General features: G+C 56.0%; 2 protein-coding genes across 9 annotated transcripts in view; one reads left to right on the forward strand and one right to left on the reverse strand.

The window, feature by feature from the left end:
* The first annotated feature begins 22 nt into the window (after window positions 1-22).
* Window positions 23-6,824, forward strand: GINS2 (GINS complex subunit 2). Of its 4 annotated transcripts, none has more exons than XM_054170057.1 (6): window positions 23-392; window positions 2,660-2,774; window positions 3,933-4,032; window positions 5,178-5,304; window positions 6,221-6,317; window positions 6,443-6,824. In XM_054170057.1, exons 1-6 carry the CDS (start codon window positions 240-242, stop codon window positions 6,574-6,576), a joined length of 726 nt encoding a protein of 241 aa, XP_054026032.1. In that variant the 5' UTR covers window positions 23-239; the 3' UTR covers window positions 6,577-6,824. The 4 variants fall into 4 exon arrangements, with proteins under 4 accessions (XP_054026032.1, XP_054026034.1, XP_054026033.1 ...); XM_054170058.1 differs by lacking the exon at window positions 23-392 and adding an exon at window positions 1,536-1,644; XM_054170059.1 differs by having other exon boundaries at window positions 6,221-6,557.
* Window positions 6,825-11,129: 4,305 nt separating this feature from the next.
* GSE1 (Gse1 coiled-coil protein) overlaps window positions 11,130-18,530 on the reverse strand; it is a 72,842-nt gene continuing 65,441 nt past the window's right edge. For 4 of the 5 annotated variants that reach the window (XM_054169852.1, XM_054169856.1, XM_054169855.1 and 1 more), the window contains exons 9-16: window positions 17,429-18,009; window positions 16,708-16,820; window positions 16,019-16,289; window positions 15,777-15,899; window positions 15,263-15,634; window positions 14,142-14,423; window positions 13,659-13,762; window positions 11,130-11,352 (exon numbers count right to left, since the gene is read on the reverse strand). In XM_054169852.1, the coding sequence (XP_054025827.1) occupies window positions 11,218-11,352; window positions 13,659-13,762; window positions 14,142-14,423; window positions 15,263-15,634; window positions 15,777-15,899; window positions 16,019-16,289; window positions 16,708-16,820; window positions 17,429-18,009 (1,981 nt within the window). In that variant the 3' untranslated portion in view covers window positions 11,130-11,217. The remainder of the gene's footprint in view (window positions 11,353-13,658; window positions 13,763-14,141; window positions 14,424-15,262; window positions 15,635-15,776; window positions 15,900-16,018; window positions 16,290-16,707; window positions 16,821-17,428; window positions 18,010-18,530) is intronic. The other variant, XM_054169854.1, reaches the window with a different exon arrangement.

Below are 18,530 nucleotides of genomic sequence, written 5' to 3' on the forward strand. Positions count from 1 at the left end.
CTCCAAAACCCACCATCACCACCACCCTGGAGGTGAACTTGTGCTTGACCAAAAAAGTGGGGTGGCCAAAAGCTGAGGTTTGAAGGAGCTGGTTCCAAACAACGCTGGAAAACGGAAGCCAGCGTCGCCTGCAAATCACCCTCACGGCCCTGCTGCCTCGGCCCCATCCCGGGAAGGGAGCCGGGGGCGATGCTTCCCGGGGAGCGGCGGCACCGGGAGAGGCGGGAGTGTGAAAGCAGATGGAAATGGAATTTTTTAATGACAGCAGCAGATGGCAGAAGACACGCCAGTGGAGTCGCAGCGTGGCGGAGCCATTTATAGAGCACCCGGTGGAGCTGCGGCAGCACCACAGGGGCTGCTCGGTTAATGGGACCCTTCTCTTGCAGCCCTCGGTGAGGGGTGGTCAAGGGTGTCCTCAAGGCATGGGTAAAGGGCCTAGGAGAATGTCTGCAGTGAGCCTCACCCAAAGCTTGGGGTTGATCCCATAGGTGCCCCAGGGCTGAGCCCAGGGTGGTTGGGAAGGAGGAAAATTGTAGGGAGCTAGCATCATCTAGGGACTTTCTGTTTGCATGGTGACCCACGAGCTGGGGTGCACCCCCATCAAATTGTCCTCAGTGGTGGGGATGGGGGTTTGCAGCTGCTCAGCTGGGCTGGACATGAGTGGGTGGAGGGAGGTATGAATACATGTGTGGAAACAGGGAATGGATGGATGAGGGCAGGATGGAAGGGAGGATGGAGGGATTGTTTGGACAATGTGGTGCATGGACAGACAGCATGAGGAAGGCTGGTGGCTGCTTTAAGGCAGGGCATGGATGGATGGATGGATGGATGCTTGGATGCTTGCATAGAGGGATGCATGGCTGACTACATGGATGGGCAGACAATCTAATGAATGGAGAGAAGGGTTGGCTAGGTGATGGCAGGTGACTGTGCACAGCTGGCTGCAAAGGAACAACTGGACTGACTGCCACCCAGTTGCCCCTGGTCCACACACAGGAGGGAAGGTGCCCAGGCAGGGTGAGGGAGCCCAGACTCCTCCAGAAGGGGGTCCTCTGGCGTCACCCCTGCAGGACCTGCTTCACCCGGCCGCAAGGGGGCAGCTAACGGCAGATGCCAAGCGCATGCGCACAGGGTGAAGGTGGGGCAGAGGGCCCCATGGAGCCCTGGCAACAAGTGCTGAGTTCTGATTGGCCGAGAGTTCGCGGGTGGGGCTCCGCGATTGGTCCTTTTGCGACCGACCCAGACCTCCCCCGGAGACGGTGGCAGCCGGAGCACGGCGCGAGTTGGTACAGCCAATCAGAAAGGGGTGCGCCATCATAACCAATAGCAGACTAGCATCCCCGTTGATAAACCTATCAGCGTGCTCCGCCTTGAGCCAGTCCCAGCCCCTAGGGCGGAGACAGCGAAAACGCGCGCGGTGGCGGGAAACAGGGCTGTGTGGGCGGGGCCATGCCGCCGCGCAGCCAATAGTGTGGGGGGGGAGGGGGCCGCGTGGGGGCCCGGTGCCGTCGCGGTCCCCATCCCGGTCTGGGTCCCCGGGTTGCGGCCGCCGCTATGGAGCCGGCCGAGGCCGAGTTCCTGGCCGAGAAGGAGATGGTGACGATCGTGCCCAACTTCAGTCTCGACCGGATCCACCTGATCGGGGTCGGCGGGGCCGGGGGTGGAGGGCAGGGACTGGGACCTTGGGGACGGCGCCTGATGATCAGGGGAGGGCTTGGGGGCAGGAACTGGGAGACCGGGATTGCGGGACAGTGTCCGGAGACTTGGAGGAGAGAGCTGAGGGGACGGTTTGAGGGCAGGAACTAGCGGGGGGGGTGGAGACACGGTTTAGGGGTTAAAGCCTGGGTGGGGCCTGGGGACAAGGCCTGGGGGTCAGGGACCGGGAGGGGGATTAGGGAGACACCCTGGGGGTCAGGGGCTGGAAGCTTGTGGGACAGCCTGAGGACATTGAGGACAGGGCCTGGGGGGCTTAGCCTTGGGGACTAGGGAAAGAAGAGAGTCTGGGAGACTGGAATCTAGGCAGGATTTGAAGAGACTGGGGGGCGGGGGCTGATGGGATTGGGAAGGAGTTGGGAAACTGGGGAACAGGAAGAGGAGATGGGTGGCATGGGAGAAGGAGCTGGAGGCATTAGGGGATGGGGATAAGAGGACAGGGGCAAAGACGAGGAGAATCGGGTTGAGAGCAGGGCAGGGCAGCCTCCCAGGAGGTTTGGGAGGTGGCAGAGCTGTCACCCCCCACTGGTGCTTTCGCAGTGAGCGGTGCAGCCCCTGAGCCTTGGCCAAGGGCTGGGGTGGGATGCCAGGCTCCTCCCTGCTGCTGCTGCGAGCTGTGCTCCGCTGTCACCCAGAGTGCCTTGGCCTGAGCCCGGAGGGCTGTGTTTCCAGGATGGGTGTCACTTCTGGCTATAGCTTCTGTGAAACTCTTTGAAATAGAAAATACACTGGAAAGGTTTGTTATTGCTCCTTAAGGGAGAGAGGGAAAGAGTTTGAGAGTGAGAATTAGGGGAAGCAAGAGGAGGAAACTCAGATGCTATTGATTTGAGCTTTTCAAAGTCCCCTGGAAAATCAACTGTAGGGGTGGCTAAGGCCAAATTAACAAAGTTCTGCAGTGTCCCACCCCTCATTATTGTCTTACTCTTGTCTTCCATTTGCCTTCCAGGGGGATTTGGGTCCCTTCAATCCTGGCTTGCCAGTGGAAGTGCCTGTCTGGTTGGCCATTAGCCTGAAGCAGAGGCAGAAGTGTCGGCTGATTCCTCCAGAGTGGATGGATGTTGGTGAGGATGGGGGTCACTGGTCTTTCTGAGCAGCACTTGCATCTCTCACAAGCCTTGCTCAGAAACAGCTCTGGGAACTGGGGATGATTGTGAGGAGGGACACCTTGGAGAGCTGTTAATCACTCTATGAAACCATTTTCCTTGGGGGTATCAGAAATGGGAGGTTGTCTCACTCTCTAAAAAGTGAGAATTGTGGCACCTCCTGTTTGTTGTCTCAAGGGAAATAGAGAAAGAGTTAAGGCTAATGGAGCTGCAGTAAGAGGAAGATCTACACCAAGCATTTATTCAAGAGCACAGACACTAATTAACCCAAATGCTCTGGGTGAAGGGACTGTCTCCTGAGAGGCTCAGGGATCAAGCTGGTGTTGATCCAACCTTCTGGTGTGGTGTCCCTGTCACCATCCTTGTGTGCTTCATTGTAGGAACCTTTTTCAGCCCACACATTGATTCAGTTTTGGAGTTAGAGTTGATCCTACAAAAATAATAATCTGGGTTTTCCTGGATGAGGGTTAAAATCTGCCTGGAGTGGGGAGGGTCTGATGATGCCTGACCATTCACAGAAGCACAGTGTGGTAGGGGTTAGAAGGGGCTTCTGGAGATCATTTAGTCTAACCCCTCTGCCAGCACTGCTTCACCCAGAACAGATTGCCCAGAATGGTGTCCAGGTGGGTTTGGAATGGTTTCAGAGATGGAGACTCCACAACCTGTCTGGGCAGCCTGCTCCAAGGTTCAAACCACCTTCAAAGAAGTTCTTCTTATGTGTGGGTGGAACTTCCTGTGTTCAAGTTTGTGTCCATCACCTCTTGTCCTGAACCACTGAGAAAACATTGTCCCCATCCTCCTGACACCCATCCTATCAGCACTGATAAGATCCCCTCTCAGTCTTCTCCAGGCTAAAAATCCCCATGTCTCTCAGCCTTTCTTCCTAAGAGAGATGTTGTGGTCCCCTCATCATCTTCATAGCTCTTTGCTGTACCCTCTCAACAGTTCCCTGTCCTTGAACTGGGGAGTCTAGAAGTGCACCTAGTACTCCAGATAAGGCCTCACCAGTGCAGAGCAGAAGGGTAGAAGAACCTCCCTCAGCCTCCTGGCCACACTCTTCTTGATGCATCCCAGGATCCCATTGACCTTCTTGATCAATTCCTGCTTGTGTTGCAGAGAAACTGGAGGAAATCCGGGATCAGGAACGCAAAGAGAACACCTTCACTCCGATGCCCAGCCCCTATTACATGGAACTCACCAAGCTGCTGTTAAACTAGTAAGTAGGAAGTGTTCTTGCACCGCTTTCCACCCCAGCACATGCTCGTGGAGACAATTTTTCAAGCTTTGGTTGGCAGCAGCCCCAGAGGGCGGGGGGAAAGTGAGAGTTAATGGAGGTTGATTTCACAGCCTGCCAAGATCTCGTTGCAGCCGTTTTCTCATGGTAACTTTTGCATTTCAGTGACTTGGGGAATTGCTTCTTCTGCGGCCTGATAATTGGGGCTGTGCCGCTTTATTGAGCGGCAGCTGAGCGGAGAGAGGCCTTGAGGAAAGGCAGCACGTTCCGTGCCTGCAATCTGTTCAGCAGCCTAAACCCTCCAGGCTCCTTCCTTGGCTTTCCTTCAGGAGGAAAGCTCTTCCCTCAGCCTAGAGAAGCAGGAGACCAGGGATATTCCGAGCCTTGAACTCCTGCCTGCTGTGAGGCATTTCACTTGTGAAATGTGCTGGCTGGTATTTTGCCCGGTGCGGGCTCTCCTGACTTTTAAGCCCTCGATTACGGCAGGGTGGTCATTTAAGCACTGGGTTTTTGGTGGTGGTTTTTTTTCCCCCTCTGGAGATGCCACTCTTGGCGTGCAGCTCCTTCCCTCACGCTACAATAACCCTGACAGCTCTGTCCCCGTGAATTGAGCTGATCTCTCGAGGTCCTTATGGCAGCTCTGAATCGCCTTAATAGGAGGATGAGGCACAATTCCTGCGGTGCTTTCAACTTAATACTCCCTGATAGAGCCACGAGAGCGCCGAGCCGGGGCTCTAATCGCGGCCGAGCCCTTTCAATTCCCTGGCTGCTTGTGACTTTGGCCGGGTTATTGGCCCTCTGCGTACCTCGTACCAGCTGGGCAATTAAAGAGCAGAAGGATTTCTAGTGAGAACCAGATGCTGCATCCGAGCTGAGCATTCCCGGGTAAATAAACCATCCCAGAAATCCCAGCAGCAGAAGTAGCAGCCTGGGTTTTAATGTGGAGCTGCAGGTTGGGGTTTTGTTGGTTTTATTCTTTTCCCCCCTGTCTGTAGCAAACTGCTCTGCTTATGCCTCAGAGGGCTGAAGAGCTGCCAACATCACTTACACCGCTGACATAACGTACGAGTCCCTCGCAGCCTGTTCTGATCCTTGCCGTCTCTCCCTTTCCCTCCCCTCCTCTTCAGTGCCTCAGACAACATCCCCAAAGCCGATGAGATCCGCACGCTGGTGAAGGAGACGTGGGACACCCGGATCGCCAAGCTGCGGCTGTCTGCGGACAGCTTCGTCAGGCAGCAGGAGGCTCACGCCAAGGTGCGGCGGGGGAAGAGGCTTTTGCCAGCTCTTCTGCTTGGGAGGATTCCAGATGCTGTGTGATTGTGTGTGGGCTTGTGACTGATGAGAGTTGCTCCTGAAAAATGCTGGTTGGGGCATGTTGGTTTTTTTTCCCCTTTCCTGGGTTGTGGGTACATCAGTTGAGAGCTAAAGCCATATGCTGAAAGCTTGCTTTGTGCAGCCATAGAGCTGTTGAGGTTGGAAGGGACCTCTGAGATCATCAAGTCCCACCTCTCACCCAGAGCTTTCAATCCCACCACTGCTGCTAAGCCACCGCCACTAAATCACATCCCTCAGCACCACATCTACACAGCTTTCCAGTCCCTCCCTCAGCACCACATCTACACAGCTTTCCAATCCCTCCAGGGACGGGGACTCCGCCACCTCCCTGGGCAGCCTGTCCCAATGCTTGAAAACCCTTTCTGTGGGGAAATGTTTCCTAATGTCCAACCTGAACCTCCCTTGGCACAGTTTGAGGCAGTTTCCTATCATCCTGTCACTTGTTGCATGTGAGAGCAGACTGACCCCCACCTTGCTCCAACCTCTGAGGTAGTTGTAGAGAGTGATGAGGTCCCCTCTCAGCCTCTTCTTCTGAAGACTAAATGACCCCAGTTCCCTCAGCCATTCCTCATAAGACTTTTGTTCAAAGCCCTTCACCAGCTTAACCGCTCTTCTTTGGACACATTCCAACACCTCTTGTAGAGAGGGGCCCAAAACTGAAGCCAGTATTTGGGGTCTGAGGGCTTGTTGCTGGACATGGAGCTCTTGTTGCTTGTGTGCTTCTCCTGACTGGGGCTTGTCCCTTGGGTTGTCACCAAAGGTAAAACATGGGCTGCAGAGCTGCTTTCTGAGCTCCTCGCCCTCCCTGCAACAGGACTGTTACTCTCTCTTTCAGCTGGATAACTTAACCCTGATGGAGATCAACACGACAGGGACGTTCCTTACCCAAGCCTTGGATCATATGTACAAGCTCCGGACTAATCTTCAGCCTGGTGAGAGTTCCCAATCCCAGGATTTTTGAGGTGCTTGCCAGCCCTCAAACCTCCCAGGAGAGGGCAGTGGGAGGGAGCAGGCTCTGCTCCTCACTCCTGGACCTTCATCTGGCTGCCCTCCACAGACCTCCTTAAGCCATCAGAGCTTCATGCCCCTTCAGCTGTCTGCAACAACCTCCTCCTCAGCAGCCACTGCAGGCAGGCAGAGGAGGGAGCAGGCAGCTTCCTGGCTGGATGGGAATTGCTCCAGAGCTGCTGATGGCTTGGGAGAACCCCTACACACTCCCTCTTTGCAGAGGTGGGCCTCTCCCTGGGCTTCAGGGGTCTCCTTGGCGCAGGTGATGGCTTGCCAGGCTGCTGGTTAATGATGTCAAGCGATTCTCTCCGCCCTGGAGAACCGTGGGTGTACTTCATAGAGGGAACTTCTGAGGGCAGCACAGGCCACACACACACTGGTTTGAAAGCAATAAAATTCCTGGGCGGTGCTTCTCCAAGCCTTGGAGAGAAAAAAAAGGCGGGGGGCGGGGGGGGGAAAGATGTGCGGGCAGTGAGAGGTGTCTGCTGCTCTGCTGGGGAGATCAGCTGGGAAGCAGATCCATCTGCTCTGCGGAGAAGGACAAAAGAAAATGGGGGGGGGGAGGGGGAGGGTGTTTTTCCCCTCTGCAAAGCCTGGCTGTCTTGTAGTATCATACATCTGACTTCTTTTTAATTGGGAACTGTATTAAAAAAAAAATAAATAATAAACCGCTAATTGCAGCTGAGCAAAATTGCATCAGAGTCCCCGCGCTGTGCACGCCGAGCGTCCAGGGGTTAAAGCCTGCCTGGAAAAAGCCGCAGCTCTCCTTTGGCTCCGGCCCCGTTCCCCTGCGGCACAGCGACAGGCGAGGGCAGGATCCTCGATGGCAGATGGATTTATTACGGGCAAAGGGAGCGGGGGGGGTGTGTGTGTGGAAGGGCGGGGGGGGGGAAATGCCAGCTCGAACCCTGCCTGCCATCTGTGCCCTGCCTTCCCCTGGCACCACGGGCAGGGCTGGGACGCAGGGAGGGTGGCAGGAGCCGGGGGGGGGGACGCTGGAAGCGGGAGACAAAACCCTTTTGGCGTCATTGTGGAAGAGTTTATTATTCTTGTTGTTATTATTATTATTTTTCTTCTTTTGGATGTTTTCAGAAATTACAGCCATATATTCATAAATACCTAATTACTACAGTCAACAAATCATATATTACATTACAATTAATTCAAACAAGTACACTTAGAACATGGGGTGGGTTTTTTTTTGGGGGGGGGGGAATTTCTCCTTTTTGGGGGGTTTTGTTTTGCTTTCACAGCATCTAAACTGCTTCCCCCCACCCCCCTCCTTCCCTCAGGCTCTGCTTTCCTTTCCCTCCTTGCAGCCCTCCCAGGCTCTGCTGCAGCTGCTCGAGTGATTCAGCACCGGAGGGGGGGTGGGGGTGGGGGGGACACACGTACAGCCACTCACCACGGCCCCCGGGTGGGGAGGGGGGGATAATTCTGAGAAATTGGTCCAAAAAACCGTGATTATGAGCTGTGGGGGGGGGTGGGGCGGGGGGGGAGCTCTCTATACTGGAGCCTCTATGAAGAGGCTACATCCCAGCCAGGCTCCTGCCCACAGCTTCCTTGCAGCGAAGGGATAAATTGATGATTTTCCATCCCTGGCTTCTTCCCCCCCCCCCCCCCCTCCCCTCCCCTCCCCCCCCCCCCCCCCCCCCCCCCCCCCCCCCCCCCCCCCCCCCCCCCCCCCCCCCCCCCCCCCCCCCCCCCCCCCCCCCCCCCCCCCCCCCCCCCCCCCCCCCCCCCCCCCCCCCCCCCCCCCCCCACCCCCCCCCCCCCCCCCCCCCCCCCCCCCCCCCCCCCCCCCCCCCCCCCCCCCCCCCCCCCCCCCCCCCCCCCCCCCCCCCCCCCCCCCCCCCCCCCCCCCCCCCCCCCCCCACCCCCCCCCCCCCCCCCCCCCCCCCCCCCCCCCCCCCCCCCCCCCCCCCCCCCCCCCCCCCCCCCCCCCCCCCCCCCCCCCCCCCCCCCCCCCCCCCCCCCCCCCCCCCCCCCCCCCCCCCCCCCCCCCCCCCCCCCCCCCCCCCCCCCCCCCCCCCCCCCCCCCCCCCCCCCCCCCCCCCCCCCCCCCCCCCCCCCCCCCCCCCCCCCCCCCCCCCCCCCCCCCCCCCCACCCCCCCCCCCCCCCCCCCCCCCCCCCCCCCCCCCCCCCCCCCCCCCCCCCCCCCCCCCCCCCCCCCCCCCCCCCCCCCCCCCCCACCCCCCCCCCCCCCCCCCCCCCCCCCCCCCCCCCCCCCCCCCCCCCCCCCCCCCCCCCCCCCCCCCCCCCCCCCCCCCCCCCCCCCCCCCCCCCCCCCCCCCCCCCCCCCCCCCCCCCCACTCCTCCCCACCCTGTTCCCTCCCCACCACCACCTCCAGCACAAGGGAAGGAAAAAGAGAGCAGAGCAGCAAAAAAAAAAGAGAAAAGAGCGAATTTTGTGGTGTTAAAATTCATTGTGAAGCCCGGAGCTGGCAGCGGCTGGGCCAGAGGCTGGCGATGCAATTGGGGATTTAAAAAAGATTAAACTAATTTCTGTCACAAGGGCATTTTGCTTTTTAATCTAGCACCAGCTCCTGGGTTGGGGTTTTTTTTTTTCCCTTCTATTTTTTTTTTAAGGCTGAAGCCAATGGGAGAGCAGGGAGTGGGGAATTGGGGGGTGGGGGGGGGAAAGCGGGGTTTAATGCTTTCTTTGCAAGTGCAACAAGGGAATTTAAAGCAGAAAGCAAGAGGTCACCTTTTCCCCTAGGTGTGAGCTTGTCTCCTGGTGACTTAAAAAAAAGAAATTAATAAATAATTTAAAAATAATAATAATAATAATTAAAAACCCCAAAAGCCTTCCTGGGGGAGTTGGGGCACGTGATGATAAAACAGTAATTGGCTAAAACAACAAAAGGGCCCCGCGTGGGGTGCCGATCCTGAACCTCCCCTCCCAGCCTGGCACTGCCAGGGGCTGGGCAGGAACAGCTTGATCCAGCTTGTCCCCGTGGTGCCACCAAGCCCCTGGTACCAACGGGCAAACCCCAGCTCCTTCCCAAATTCTGATTGTCTAGGTATTTCGGGGAGGGGGATAAGGCCACCCCAGGAGGATAAGGACATCCCACCCGTCCCCAAGCCGTCACCACGCGTTGCTTGGTGGCTTTTTAAGTTGAGGGATGGAACCCCTGCAAGGCAGAGAAACCACCCAGCACTTTTAACACCCAAACCTGCCCTGTTGGAGCAGGGGGGGGGGGAAACAACAAACAAACAACAACAAAAGACCCAGAAATCAAAGGAAAAGGGTTAAAAACAAGGGAGAGGGTTAAAAATGAGGGAGAGGGTTAAAAACGAGGGAGAGGGTAATGGAAGGGCTCAGCTCTGGGCTCCCAAGGGATTGGTGGTGGGACAGCGCCTGCCCCGCTGGAAAAGGGGATTGCTTTATCCTGGTTTCTAAGTTCTTTTAAAACACTTCAATATCTTCTCTGGCCTGACCAGCAGCAGTACGAACACTTAAAAGCGAGTTAATCCTTTTAGCCAAAAAGAAAAAAAAGGGGGTGGGGGGAAACAAACAAAACCAAAAACCACATTATAAAGAAAAAAAAGGGAGAAAGAAAATAAAAAAGGGGAGGAGGGAGAAAAGGGGAGGGGGGGGGGGGCAAAAAAAAAAAAGCAGAAACATCATTAAAAAAAGGCAAGCTTTTTATAACAATAATTAAAGTAATAAAAACATACAAAACTTTTTCTTTCTTTAATATATATACACAGTACAAGGCTGAAGCACCTTTTTTTCTTTGTTTTTGTCTTTTTTTTTTTGTTTGGACTTTGTGGTTGGGTTTTTTTCCACACACCCCCCCCCCCACCACTCAATCACCAAAAGCCAGAGGAGGCAGGGGTGGGGGGGAGTCTGGCTCTGACCCCTGCCGGGCCCCCACCACCACCGTATCTCTGTGCCCCTTCCCCACCAAACAGGAACCAAAAAGGGAAAAAAAAAAAAGGGGGACCTTCAACCAGTTTATTGACTTTTATTGGTTTATAGCGAAGTGCATTTCCAGTGGAAAGCCCCGGGGTGGGGTCAGGGGGTGGGAAGGCTCCTGGGGATAGCGGGGGGGTTTGGGTTGTGGTTTTTTTTTTCCCTCGGGGTGGGGACGGGGGGAGGGAGGGGTTAGGGGGCTCGGTTGGCTGCTGGCCGGCCCATCCCACACCCAGCCCCGCGGGGGCTCCTCCGGCTTTAGTGTTGTTGTTGGAGATTTAATTGTCATTAAAAAACAAAACAACAACGAAAAAAAACCAAAAATGAGCTCTACAAAGTGTGGGTGGGTGAAGAGGGGAGGAGGGGGGACACACACCACCCTGTGTACCCTCCACCCCCCCACCGAGGAGGGTCTGCTGGCCGTCAGAGGTGGGCTCCCGTGCTCCTTTGCTTCATGCATGGCACATTCTCCATTTGTATTATTTTTATTGTCATGGGATTTATTTTGTTTGTTGCTTTCTTTCTTTCCTTTTGTTTGGTTGTTTTGGGGGTGGGGTGGGGTTTTGTGTGTGTGTGTGTGTTTTTCTTTTTGCATTTTACTTTTATAACCTTTTTTTTTTTTTCCTTTTTTTTTTCCTTCCTTTTTTTTCCCCTTCCTTTTTTTTTTTCTTCCTTTTTTTTTTTCCTTGTTTTTTTTCCTTCTTTTTTTTGCTTATTTTTTTTTAATTGTTTTTTTTTCCTTCTTTTTTTTCTTTTTTTTTTTTTCTTCTTATTTTTTTTTCTTTTCTTTTTTTTTTCTTTTTTTTTTTAGCTTCAAACCTCCCAGTGAAAAATATTTAAATATTCAAGGTAATAAAATAGATTATTATTTCTAGACTATATGTTGGGTCTAGCCCAAGGAGCGTCACCTGGGATACCCCTTGAAATAACCCCTAGACCACTGCATTGCAGGCAAGGCAAGGCACTTCCGCAGGTGATCCAGCTCGGCTTGCAGGCGCTCGCGCTCCGACACCATCTTCTGCTTCTGGGTCCTCAGCTCCTGCAGGCAGGAGATGACACACTGTCAGAGCAAGCAGCCAGGGGGATGAAAAACAGGGATGCAGAGCTTGGGAGGATGCTGGGCTCTCCTAAGTGCCCCGCGGGGCACGTGGGGTGGAATTACTGGGTGATGGTAGGCTGGACAGGAGCCTGCAGTGTGCCCAGGCAGCCAAGAGGGCCAATGGCATCCTGGCCTGCATCAGGAACAGTGTGGCCAGCAGGAGCAGGGAGGTCATTCTGCCCCTGTACACTGCACTGGTTAGGCTGCACCTCCAGTACTGTGTCCAGTTCCGGGCCCCTCAGTTTAGGAAGGATGTTGACTTGCTGGAACGAGTCCAGAGAAGGGCAACGAAGTTGGTGAGGGGTCTGGAACACAGCCCTGTGAGGAGAGACTGAGGGAGCTGGGGTTGCTTGGCCTGGAGAGGAGGAGACTCAGGGGTGACCTTATTGCTCTCTACAACTGTGCTGGGTTGAGCTCAAACTGCAACAACAACTACCTGAAGGGAGGATGTAGCCAGGCAGATGTTGGGTCTCTTCTCCCAGGCAGCCAGTACCAGAACAAGAGGACACAGTCTCAGGCTGTGCCAGGGGAGGTTTAGGCTGTATGTTAGGAAGAAGTTCTATACAGAGAGAGTGATTGCCCATTGGAATGTCTGCCCGGGGAGGTGGTGGAGTCACCATCATTGGAGGTGTTCAGGAGGAGACTTGGTGGGGTGCTTGGTGCCATGGGTTAGTTGTTTAGGTGGTTGGATTGGTTGATGGGTCGGATGCGATGATCTTGAAGGTCTCTTCCAACCTGGTCTATTCTATTTTCCAAATTCGCACAGAATCAGGCGGGGAAATTCAGGTTGGAAAAGACCCTCAGGACCATCAGGTCTAACTGAGGACCCTCCTCTATGAAGTTCACCCCTAAACCATATGCCTAAGCACCACATCTAAACAACCTTTAAACATACCCAGGGTTGGCGACTCAACCACAGGATCACAGGATGTCAGGGGTTGGAAAGGACCTCTGAAGATCATCAAGTCCAACCCCACTGCCAGAGCAGGACCATAGAATCCAGCATGGGTTACACGGGAATGCATCGAGATGGGTCTTGAAAGTCTCCAAAGGAGACTCCACAACCCCTCCAGAAAGTCTGTTCCAGTGCTCTGTGACCCTCACAGTGAAGAAGCTCCTCCTCATGTTGAGGTGGAACCTCCTGTGCTGTAGCTTATATCCATTATCCCTTGTCCTATCACAGGGTGCAACTGAGCAGAGCCTGTCCCCTCCCTCTTGACACCCAGCTTGGGTATTTATTAACATTTACTAAATTCCCTCTCAGTCTTCTCCAGACTAAAAAGCCCCAGGGCTCTCAGCCTCTCCTCATAAGGCAGTACTCCAGTCCCTTAACCATCCTGGTAGCTCTCTGTTGGACTCTCTCGAGCAGAACAGATGCCTAGCTCCTTGGGCAGCCCATTCCAATGCCTGACCTCTCCTTCTGTGAAAAACATTTTCCTACTGTCCAGTCTAAACCTACCCTGCTGCAGTTTGAGGCCATTCCCTCTTGTTCTATCACTAATTACCTGTGAGAAGAGACCAGCACCAGCCTCTCCATAACGTCCTTTCAGGTAGTTGTAGAGAGCCCTGAGGTCTCTCCTCAGCCTCCTCTTTTTCAAACTGAACAGCCCCAGCTCCTTCAGTCACTCTTTCTAAGATTTATTCTCCAGGCCCTTCACCAGCTTCATTGCCCTCCTCTTCACTTACTCCAGCACTTTGATATCTCATTGTATTGAGGTGCCCAAAACTGAGGGGTACAGTTGTTTTCTAATGGATGGGGTGTTGGAGGTGGATGGCTGTGCTATGGGAAGGTCATAGGATTGTTGAATCATAGAAGGCATTGGGTTGGAAGGGACCTTTAAAGGTCATCTAGTCCAACCAGCCTGAGAGGGGATCTGCTGAATGCTCAGCAAGAGCTAAAGGGCGGGGAGCAAGAGGATGGGGCCAGACTCTTCTCAGGGGTGCCCAGTGACAAGACAAGGGGCAATGGGCACAAACTGGAATAAGGAAGTTTCATCTGCACAGGAGGAGAAACTTCTTTGCTGTGCAGGTGCTGGAGCTGTCCAAGGGAGGCTGTGGAGTCTCCTCTGGAGAGACTCCAAACCTGCCTGGACATTGTGACCCTGGGCAAGCTGCTGTGGGTGACCCTGCAGGGGGGATTGGACTAGATGTTCTCCAGAGGTCCCTTGCTACCCCACCACGCTGTGAGGCCGTACGCCCAGGAGGTTGGGTGCCTGGCAGAGGTTGGGTACCCAGTCCCCACTCACCGCCATGCTGTGCGAAAGCTGCTCTGCCGTCAGGCTCAGGCTGTAGTGCTGGGCCTCCAGCCGCCGGCACTGGGTCTGCAGCACTTGGCGCTCCAGGTTTTGTTCTGCAAGAGCAAAGAAGAAGATGAAGGGTAAGTGCCAGCTCTTCCAGCTTCACGTGCAGCACAGGACCATGCCCAAACACCAGCGGATGCCAGCCCCAGCAGCAGTGATTGCCTCCAGCATCCCAGAGCATCCCCAGCCCCTGCACTGCCCACAGGAACAATGTAAGTCCCACTGGGAACATGCCCTGCAGCTGTGAATCCATGAATTTTTCATGTAGACATCAATTTTCACCAGCACTTGTTGCTTTTGTGCTGCTCCTGCATTGCCAGAGAACCCTCAAGCACCTCCCCATCCCACCCCAGTGGGAGCTGGAGATGCCTGGTTGGGGAACTAAACAAGGGTTTACCCTCCCTGCCCTGATCCCTCCCCATCCCCTACCTTCTATATGTTCCTGGTAAGCTTCAAAAATTGCCTCGATCCCTTGCCACTTGGGCCTGGGGTACTCTTCCTCCTCTTCCTCATCTTCCTCCTCCTCCTCCTCTTCCTCGGAGGCTGAGTCGCGGGGCAGGGGGGGCAGCGGCCGGTGGGGCAGTGTCCCCTCGGCTGTTCCGTTGTGGGGGGGCCCAGCCAGGCGGCTGGAGGCCTGCAGCTCGGGGATGTTGTAGTGGATGGAGGCATCAAGCTTGTGGTTCTGCTCTGCCGTCAGCGCCGACGTTCCCCCTGTGGGCACCAAACATCAGGCCCGTGCCCACCTTCCGTGTCCTCAGTGTCCCCCCCTGAGGCTGCATCAAGAAAGCTGCTACTCTCAAAGTATGAATTTCCACACACCCCCAGGCCATCGTGGTGGGGCTACAGTATCAAATCATAGAATGCTTTGGGTTGGAAAGGACCTTGAAGGTCATCTAGTTCCAACCCCCTGCTAAGGGGAGGGACACCTTCCACTAGAATGTGTTCTTCTGTAGGTTTTCATCACCCGCCCCCACACTGAAGTAACCTTATTTTCCTCACTTACTGAAATGAATGAGTCACTAAACTGTTTTAGTTGGAAGAGACCTTTAAGATCAAGTCCAACCATTAACCCAGCACTGCCAGGTCACCGCTAAACCATGTCCCTCGGCACCGCATCCGCACGGCTTTCAAACCTCTCCAGGGATGGGGACTTCAGCACTCCCCTGAGCAGCCTGGTCCAGTGTTGACAACCCTCAAGAAGAAAAAATTGCTCCTCATGTCCAACCTAAAGCTCTCCTGGGGCAACTTGAGGCCATTTCCTCTTCTCCTACAGGTTGCTCCTTTATGAGAAGAGACCAATCCCCATGTGGCTCTGAGCTCCTTTCAGGGAGCTCTATAAGCTGAATGAGTTTGGAGGAGCTGCATTATCCCAGCACCCTATTTTTATCTTCATCAGTGAGCTCCTGGGATTCTCCAGCAACAAGGCCGCTGCTGAACTTTATGCCCTTGGCAGTGCCAAACCCCAGTGTGGGGGATGAGGAGGGGTCTCCCACCCCACAGGGATACCAGCTAGGTGTTAGCTAGCCTGCTCCCCGCACCCCTTCCTTTACCTTTGTGCTTCTGCAACGCTTTCTGGGTGGACTGCAGCACCGACTCATGGAACTGGTGGGCGAACTCCTCAGCAATGAAGGGCTCCCAAGGCTTGCTCTTGCCATTCATACTGTGGGACAGTGGCACTGGGATGTCCTTGGGGAGGGGACCTCTGACATAGCTGAGGATGCTTAGCGCCTTCTTGCCAGGGTGCCCATCATTCAGATGGGGCTTCTCCGCTAGCGTGGTGGTTGACTCCTTGACTCTTGGTAGTTCCTGGGATCTCAGTTGGTCTAACCTGCTGGGTTCTGCTGTTTTCTGTGCCTCTGGCACGGAGACAGTGATTCCCACAGGTTTATCAGGATCCAGCAGGAGTGGTGGCACTGGTGGCTCTTTGGGCAGAGAAGGAACAGAGTTGGCTGCAACCAGGGGCTGTGTCCCCACCAAAACATCAAGACAAAGCTGTCCCCATCCCAGCGGGCAGGGGGATGGTCCCAACCAGCTGAGAGCCACGCAGGGACTCAGGGTTCTTACCAGTTGCGATGCTGCTGGGGCTGTCCCGCGGGGAGCTCTTTACCACCACAGCACCCGGCGTGGTCTTCTGCTTCATGGCCTGGAGCATCTCCACCAGCTTCTCCTTGTCTGTGGCATGGGAAGCTGAGGTTTAGTGTAGCCTCCACTCAGCAGAGCAAGCTCACAGTCCCAGGTAGAACCCCCAAGACCAGGGAGTGGGGAGGACCCGGCAAGCCAGGGCATGCACGGGGCATGGCTGTTACCTTTCCGCTTGTCGGCGCTGATGTGTGTGAGGTTGAAGATGGTGAGGAAGCGCTTCTTCTCCTCGAAGTTGGGGCTGTTGTTCATCTCGTCGGGGCTGTAGCGGGTGGAGAGCGGCAGGCGCGGGGAGGGTGTGCGGCGCTTGTTCTGCACCGTGGGTGGTGAGGGACTCCGCTCCCGCAGCATCCGCCGGCGCTTGCGCCGCTTCTGGCTCAGCAATTCCTCCTTCTGCTGCTGCGTGGTGAGGCCAAAGAGCTGCAGGAACTCCAGCTTCTAGGGTGTCAAAATGAAGAGCAGAGAAGGGTCACCCCCAGAATAGTCCCTTGTCCACATTCCCATCCTCATCTCCATCCCCATCCCAGTCCCCATCCTCATCTTTATCACCATGTCTATCCCCATCTCTATCACCACTCTCACCCCCAACCCATGCTTATCCTTGTCCTTATCCTCATTCCCATTCCTATCTGCAACCCCATTCTCATCCCTATCACCATCCTTACCTCTGTCCCCATCTGTCTCTGTTCCCATCTCCATCCTTATCCATGTTCTTGTCCCTGTACCCATCCCCATCCCTGATCCCCAATGTCTCTGCACCCAACTTGTGGCAATGGCTGTGATGCAGCACCAGAAACTGCCACCCAAGGAAGAGATGCTTCCTCGGGAGACAGAGGACATTGAGCAGCAGTTGTACCTCAGAGGATGTATCCAACTTCAGTGGGGGCTGCTCAGCCACGCAGCGGAGATGGGCTCGCACCTCCTCCTCGTCACTGTCATCACAGGAGTCGTCCAGGTCGTAATAGTAACCTGGGGATGGGGAGAGGCTGGGGTGAGACTGGGGAAACCATGGGGGACCCCACGGGGAGCCTGCTGAAACCCCAGGGAGTCTATTTGGATTCCTGAGAACTGGCTGAGACCCTGCTGGGGACAGTGGCATAGCAGGGTGCTGGTGCAGTGAGACAGAATGAGTGTGAGCAGTGGAGGGGGTTCAGTGTGGGTCTCAGCAGGGTAGCAGGTGTAACCCACTGGAGCCCAGCATTGCTTTGGGACTGGTGGCAGGGGCTCAACAGGTGGGTTAATAGGGAATGTCTGGGGGGAGGCTGTGCTGAAGCCTCCATTCCCACTGGGTGGGGGACAACAACACCTGCCTGCCCCCCCTGCCCCGAACACTCCGTCTCCTCCTCACCACCATCCTCATCCCCGCTCACACAGCTCCATTAATATTTAAACCCCACTTATTAGCCTCAGTTCATCATTTATTAATTGGGCACGTCTAGAGTGCAGGATTTACCGCGGGAGGGTTTCCATCGCAGGCTGCCAGCGTTCCTGGGAGATCCAGCAGCTGCCCTCCCCACCACCACCAGCTCCTGGTACTGGTTTCGGGGGGGTCCCTGGAGCAGTGCAAAGCCTCTCACCTTTCTCACGGGCCTCTCGCCGCCGGCGCTCCTCCAGGTCCAGCTTGCTGACCAGCCTGCGGTGCTGCTGCACGAACTCATCGTAGATGTACATGGGGTCCTGGGCACGGGGCTGTGGGGGTCGGTAGGGTGAGCTGGGCTTGGTGGCCTCGGTGAAAGGGGTGGCTGAGGGTCTTTGTTGGCTCAGGATGCTCTGCGTGGATTTCTCCAGCTCGGCTAGGAAGGGGGTGTGGGTGAAGACCCCATGCTCCGTAGCTCCAGGGTCTCGTCCTGGGGGGTATTTCTCCAGAGTGTCTCTCTTCCTCGGCCCCTCCTCCAGTTTCTCGGGGCAGAAGACCCTCTCCACCTTCACCAGTGGGATGCCCTGACGGCTGGGCTCAAAGGGGGTTGGATGGCCATGGAGAGTGTGGGGCTCAGGGAGGCGTCGAGGCGGGTCTGGGGGAGTCTCCATCAGCGAGACGGGGTTCCAGAGTGATGTAGTGACAGGGTGGTGCTGGGGCTTGGGGGAGATGAGAGGTGGTGGCCCACCAAAGTGCTGCCCTGGCTCCCGGCTGCTTGGCTCGTGGCGGCTGGATCCTGACCTGTGGGGAGAGGAGAGGATTGGAAAGGTGAGGGGTTGGCAAGGACGCTGGAAAGCCAGTGGCACCCTGGCACCAGGTGGATTTGGGGGGAGAAATAAAGCAGTTAGAGGCATCTGGAAGGGCTTGTGCATGCTGGGCAGCCACGCTGGTCCCCTCCTGTGCCACCACTCTGAGAGATGGGGGGCAGAGTTAAGACAGAGTTAAGACTGAGCAGGCACAAGGCTGCATCCCAAAGATGATGGGCAGGGAACCCCATACTCAACCCCACCGTGGGGACAAGAGAGCCACCAGTCCTGCCCCAGCCCTGCTCTCCCTGCAGCAAGGGCAGCACCTCGGTGCAACACTCCTCCTCCTCCTTCTCCTCCTCCAGCCGGGGCCAGAGCCAGCCTGTTAGCAGGATAAATATTTCATGTGCCCAAGCTGTGCATTTAACGCTTTTCTGCTCCAGCGCCCCGGATCTCCCTGCATGGAGCAGCCAGCCCCACTCGGCGCCACCAGCGCCACCATGGCACTGCCATTGC

This window comes from Dryobates pubescens, chromosome 19 (assembly GCF_014839835.1).
Source record: "Dryobates pubescens isolate bDryPub1 chromosome 19, bDryPub1.pri, whole genome shotgun sequence".
NCBI lineage: Eukaryota > Metazoa > Chordata > Aves > Piciformes > Picidae > Dryobates > Dryobates pubescens.